This window comes from Lolium perenne, chromosome 4 (genome assembly GCF_019359855.2).
Source record: "Lolium perenne isolate Kyuss_39 chromosome 4, Kyuss_2.0, whole genome shotgun sequence".
Lineage (NCBI taxonomy): Eukaryota > Viridiplantae > Streptophyta > Magnoliopsida > Poales > Poaceae > Lolium > Lolium perenne.
In genome coordinates, this window is record NC_067247.2 from 214,305,420 (window position 1) to 214,312,138 (window position 6,719).

The 6,719-nt window shown below is 43.3% G+C and overlaps 1 protein-coding gene across 1 annotated transcript; it reads left to right on the forward strand.

The window, feature by feature from the left end:
* On the forward strand, positions 1 to 966 carry LOC139839269 (uncharacterized). The gene has a single exon (XM_071829317.1). The coding sequence runs from the start codon at positions 1 to 3 to the stop codon at positions 964 to 966; it is 966 nt and encodes a 321-aa protein (XP_071685418.1).
* The last annotated feature ends 5,753 nt before the right edge of the window (positions 967 to 6,719 follow it).

The window sequence follows — 6,719 nt, forward strand, 5'->3', positions numbered from 1 at the left end:
ATGACGATACTAGGATGGAACTGCCGGTCGGCGGGCGACCACCGGACAGTTCAAGAACTGGATCGCCTAGTGCACACTCACCGACCAAAATTTGTCTTTCTGTGTGAAACCCGTAGAAATAATGTAATAGTTGAGAGATTAAGATGGATACTAGGTCTTAAACATTGTGTTGCTCACCATGAGCCCGGGAAGGGGGGAGGTCTAGCCCTCTTCTGGGACGAGAGCATTGAGGTTGAGTTGAATAAGATAGGCGATAGAATTATTGATGTAATAGTTCATGATATGCCTAAAGGAATAAAATGGAGGTGCACTTTTGTTTACGGAGAGCCTCGCACCCACCTGGGACACCTCTTCTGGGACCTGTTGAGAAATATGAAACCAATGTTAAACATTCCTTGGTTAATGGTTGGTGACTTCAATGAAGCAATGTGTCAAGATGAAAACTTCTCTGCTCGGAAAAGTGGAGAGAAGCAAATGAGAGATTTTAGAGAAACACTATCTTTCTGTAATCTCCATGACCTGGGATTTGTAGGAAAACCGTGGACCTACGACAATAAACAACTGGGAGCAAGGAATGTCAGGGTGCGTCTTGATCGTGCAGTGGCATGCCAAGGCTGGATGGATTGCTTCCCAGACTACCATGTACAACACCTCACATCCCCTCGCTCAGATCACTGTCCTTTACTAATATCACTGTTTAAGAAAACTAATGGGAAGCCAACCCACCGCATAAACAGATATGATGATCACTGGGAGAAAGAAGCCAGTCTGGCTGATCATATTGAACAGACTTGGGCTATGTACAGAAAACCTACAAATTTAGGAGATATTGCCACAAACTTGTCAGGGGCTATGGACTCTCTTCAATCATGGAGTAAGCAAACTGTTAGTTCCGTGGTGGAAAGAATTGAAAAACTGAGGAAGGAACTAAACAGAACAAGCACGTCAAGAGATATTCATAGTTAGAGAAGGAGAAGAGAAATAGAAAAGGAAATGAATTGCCTTCTCGAGAGAGAGGAAATATACTGGAAACAAAGATCAAGAATAGAATGGTTGAAAGAGGGGGACAAGAATACCAAATTTTTCCACAAGAAATCTACATGGAGAAAAAGGAAAAATAATATTACAAAACTGAAGAAAGATGATGGTACGATAGTGGACAATGCTGAGGAAATGGGAGACATGGCAACAAATTTCTTTCAAAACCTATTCACAACTGACCAAAGTGTGGTACCAGAGGACATTCTCAACCTAATTGAACCCAGAATTTTAGATAGAATAAATGAAGACCTCTGTAAGGAATTCTCAGATGACGAAATCAGTAATGCACTTTTCCAAATTGTCCCTTTGAAAGCACCTAGAGCAGATGGTTTTCTAGCACGTTTTTACCAGAGACACTGGGCACTCTAAAGGAAGATGTGATCAAAGGGGTAAAAGAATTTTTCAAGACAGGTCATATGCCTGATGGAGTCAACGACACAGTGATTGTTCTAATACCAAAAAAGAATGATCCGGAATCTCTTCGAGACTTCAGACCAATAAGCCTGTGTAATGTAATTTACAAGGTTGTCTCAAAATGCATAGTGAACAGGTTAAGACCACTGCTGCAAGAAATAATCTCTCCAACCCAGAGCGCCTTCATACCTGGGAGATTAATTACTGATAATGCACTAATCGCTTTTGAGTGCATAAAATGCTCTCCAAGTCCAAAAAGATAAAAAAGGAGAGTTTTGTGCTTATAAATTGGACCTAGCAAAAGCATACGATAGAGTGGATTGGAAATACCTGGAAGGCGCGTTAGTAAAATTGGGTTTTGATAGCAAATGGATTCACTGGATAATGGCTTGTGTAAAATCAGTCACATATAGGGTCGGACTAAATGGAAACTATCTAAGGAGATTCAACCCAACCAGAGGCCTAAGGCAAGGGGACCCCTTTATCCCCGTACCTTTTTTTATTGGTTGGAGAAGGTTTATCCAAATTAATCCAGAATAATATTGAAGAAGGAAGACTACAAGAACTGAAGATTTGCCGCCATAGTCCAGGGATCTCTCATCTGCTCTTCGCAGATGATAGTTTACTTTTCTTTCGGGCAGAAGAATAGCAGGCTACTGAAGTCAAGAATATATTAAACCGCTACGAACAGGGCACATGTCAGCTCCTCAGTCTAGGAAAATGCTCCTTACTTCTAGGAAAAAATGTCACTGAAGTAAAGGGGAAAAAGGTCATGGATATTTTAAATGTTCAAAACACTAGCTTTGAGGAGAAATACATGGGCTTACCTATACCAGAAGGACGTATGAAAAATGACAAGTTTGCTCCATTAAAAGAGACTTATAAGAAGAAAATGTCTGACTGGTCAGAAAAATATCTTTCAGGTGCAGCGAAGGAGGTACAAATTAAGGCAGTTATGCAAGCTATAACGACATATACCTTGAATGTTTTCAAATTCTCTGTAGGGCTATGTGATGAACTGATGCAATTGATAAGACAATTCTGGTGGGGGGATGAGCATGACAGAAGGAATATCCACTGGACAAGCTGGGAAAATCTCACAAAAAGCAAATACCAAGGAGGAATGGGTTTCAAGGATCTCAAGCTTTTCAACCAAGCTTTGTTGGCCAGACAAACCTGGCGCCTAATTTCCTTCCCTGACAGCCTTTGTGCAAGACTGATGAAGGCAAAGTACCACCCTAAAGGTGAGCTCACAGACACAGCTCTTATTCAAAATCCATCGCCTTGTTGGCAGGGAATCACCCATGGTCTTGAATTATTAAAAAAGTTAATTGTGTGGAAAATTGGTAATGGGGAGAAAGTTAGGATCTGGCGGGATAACTGGATTCCTAGGTGGGAGTTTAAGATTACAAAAAATCTATCAAAGTCTCGCCTTCGGAAAGTTAAAGATATCATTGACCAGGATAACACAGAATGGAAGGAAGATGTGGTGAAGGAAATCTTCATGGCTCATGATGCAGAGGAGGTTTTGAAAATAAGACTACCACAGAGTGATAGTGAGGACTTCATCTCATGGCAGTTTGAGAAATCAGGACAGTTCTCTGTTCGAAGTGCATACAAGCTAGCTCTCAATGAGAAAATGGGTATAAAGGCAAGCAACAGCTCCAGTACAAATGGTGATCGGAACCTGTGGAAAAACATTTGGCAGGCCCACGTACCACCGAAGGTAAAGGTGTTTTCTTGGAAACTAGCGACTAACTCCCTTGCTGTGCAAGAAAACCGAAGTTGGCGTATTCCTAATTTAGTCTCAACATGCCATATTTGTGGTATGGATGTTGAAACTGGTCATCATGCAATCATGGACTGTATAGTTGCGAAAGCCCTCCGACAAGAGCTCAGGCAAGTCTGGTCTCTACCTTCTGATTATGCAATGAGATACACAGGCAAAGACGGGGTACTTGTCCTCCTGGACATCCTGAATGAAGATATGAAAGCGAAAGTTATGTTCTCATGCTGGCGTGCCTGGCATCACCGAAATGACTGTATCTTTGGTAAAGGAGATGCAAGCATATCACATTCTGCAATTTTTGTGAAAAACTATCATGACTCGATTTAGTTGATAAAAAATGGAGGAGCTGAAGTGGATAGAAAAGGTAAAAAACCTGTGATGTATACTACTGCAGCACAGGAAAAAACAATTAAAGAAGACCAATTGGTGAGTTGGGAGAAACCTGATGTTGGCTGGACAAAAGTCAATGTCGATGCTAGTTTCTCGACAGAACAATCATCTGGCTCATGGGGAGCTGTAGCAAGAGACCATGATGGCAGAGTCATAGCATCTGCTTGGGGTAGAATTGAACACTGCAGAAGTGCACATGTGTGTGACGCAATATCCTGTTACGAAGGACTGAAGCTTACCATCAACGACACCAGTAACCGGATAATTATTGAAATGGACTGTCAATCCTTGCTGTCATCTTCAAGCTTGACAGCGAAGATAGGTCAGATGCCAGATTTATCGCAGAGGATTTCAACCGCCTGATACCAGAAGAAAAAATTGTCATTCTAGCTTATAAGAGTAGAAATGCTAATAACTTAGCTCATGAGATTGCAAAATTTGCGAGTAGGGAGTTATGTAGTGGTTTGTTGCAGGGTCAAGTTCCTTCCTGCTTGTCGGAACTATCTATGCGCGAATGTAAGAATGTTTTTTCATCTTGATTAATACATAATCCTTTTCAATTTTTTTTTTGGCCCGTTCAGTGCCTCTTGGGCCCAATCAACGTGGTGAGGCCAGACCAATCGTGGGAGTAGAAGCCCTCCAATAAAGATGGACCTTGCGAGCCCTGAATTACGTCGTCTGTACCGACTTGGTAAAAGAAAAAAATGCAGACCACATGATTGTTCGATCCAACAGCTCAGAAGGCCCGAGCGCTCTGGTGAGCTTCTGGTGGTTCCATTATACTGTTAACTAATTGTAATCTACTAGGACAATGCCCGCGCGTTGCTGCGAAAGAGCAAAATTCATTAACGTCAAAATAGAAAAAATAGAAAATTGTTGTAGCAAACATGGCTAAATAAACTAAATTGTTACAATTCTTCATGAATAAAAAGTTTATAAGATGGCGTAGAAAAAGAACAAAGAATAAGTTAGATCCGTGAGATGAACCAGGAACAATGTTCATTAGCTTTGTTGAGCTCAAAAAAGAAAAAGTTGCCGGGCAGCCCTTGGATTAGAAATCTAGACGGATCGAACTCCGCGCTGGTATACTAAGGAGCTCAAGTTCTCCCGATGAAAAATCCCCATAACCCTATCAAACGTACAAGACCAGCTTATCCCAACCCGAACAAAAAGAGGTTGTTTGAGTCTGTGATTTGTGAATCAAAACATACACGTCCGACCCGTGGACAATCTGCGCCGCGTCCAACCATCCACACATCCACAAGCAAGCTGATGAATCCTTCTACGTGCTTCGCGTGTGGGAAGCAGGCTAGTCTGCTTCTGTTCCGAAACTCATTGACTGAAGAATCTGCTTATGTAGCACTATTATCTCTCCAATTTGATAGGAGTGCATCATCTCGATTTAGTCAACGTGCATATAGTTTTCCTAGCAATGAATAACCGATCAGTAACGGTGCCCTGCAATCAAAGCTTTAATTCTCTATTTTCTTCAACACTAAGCTATGAAAGATCTTGTGGGGTTCTTGCAATTAGTCAACTTTCCGCTGGTAAGCCATCCTTACTCGATCAACTAAGATAAATTCTTAATTACAAACCACCGCATCTCAACTTTCCCGGGCGATGGATCTTGGCTGCGATCGATCAGGGAAGATGACAAGAAATTGAAAGACCCCGCTAGCGCGACCAAAGCTCGAGTTGCGGCAGGAAGTCGTGTTCCGTGCGTCTTCCTCCATGACCGCGAGCGCCTGGTGCACACGGATACGCCCAGAATCACATCGATTACCGTCAGGCTCTAGCTTTGCCATTGATGTTTTTTTTGAGAGAGAAACGGGGGACCTGATTGGGCAGTGGCAAGCATCCCGATCTATGCAAATCGCGTGTTTTGTTGGACGATCGGCTGTTCGTTGTTCCTAGATTGCATGCTGGCCGGCTGGCGGGGTAGAATCACGGCGCGTTCCAGCCCGGCCGCTGCCGCGCCGGAGGCGGAGCAGACCCGTCGTAGTTAAGCAGTCCCATGGCGTATATAGTAGCTATCCCTCCCAACGATCTGAACACGCGAAGGTCGGACGAAGAAACTGGCCAGGCTAGCATATACGCCGGCACGAACTCGTCTAGATCAGATCTTCATTGGTAGAGGCGGCCTCGTGATGGAGGGGAACCGCCTGTCGCGAGGCAAGGAAAAGCAGGGACGCCGCCGATCCTGCACGGGACAGGGAGTAGCGGGAATCCGCCGGAGAGTGAATTCGCGCGGACGGATATGGCGATATGCCCTTCTCCTTGAGCTTCAGAGCGATCGTCTTTCTCTCCTGCCCCTAGTCTGCCATCGCTGCCAGAGCCGCGGACTCTCTCCTGGCGTATCGTTTGAGGATAGAGACGGGCCTGGTCAGGCTATACAATTCTTTAAAAAGGCCCGCTAGGGGTGGAGTTCACGTCTTGTTACGATAAAGGCAGGGGAGGGAGTCCAGAACTTGTACGATCAATTCTGCCGGACGAAATTAAACAATGTGCGACGAACGACGGACGATGGAACCAACGGACCAAACCACGGAAACGCTTCTCCCTTTATTATTAGGTATAGATAGGAAAAGTGCCCGTGCGTTGCATCGGGAGAGAAACACGAATAATGCAGAACTTCTTCCCCGACGAATCACTTAACGATATTTTTCTCCCTGGTAAGTGAGATCATGTTGTTCGTTGTTTGCTTATTCCCTTCCCAATCATGCCCATGGTGAATGGTACGTTATCTCTACCATATATCCACAGATACTGTCATCTAAATGTATATTTAGAAAATGATCTTTATTCCACCCTACATATTTAGTGCCATGTATTTTAATGATATCCTATAACTACCTTTGCAGCTACAAGTAGTCGGTTTCATCTGGGCAAAACCACGATTCTGTCAAACTATGAGCTTTAGCAGCGGCAACAAATAACATTAAAAATATATGTACACGGTAACAACAGATCTTAGCAAGTAACTTCACATAAGTGTATAATTCAGCCAGCACACAGTGTTAAAATTCAGCGATTATGCTGGAGCAAAATTCAGTTAGTAGTAATGAGCCAAACAGAAACTTATGTG

Excerpts from the sequence above, each read along its gene's own strand:
- LOC139839269 (XM_071829317.1), top strand. The coding sequence starts at position 1 with ATGACGATACTAGGATGGAACTGCCGGTCGGCGGGCGACCACCGGACA.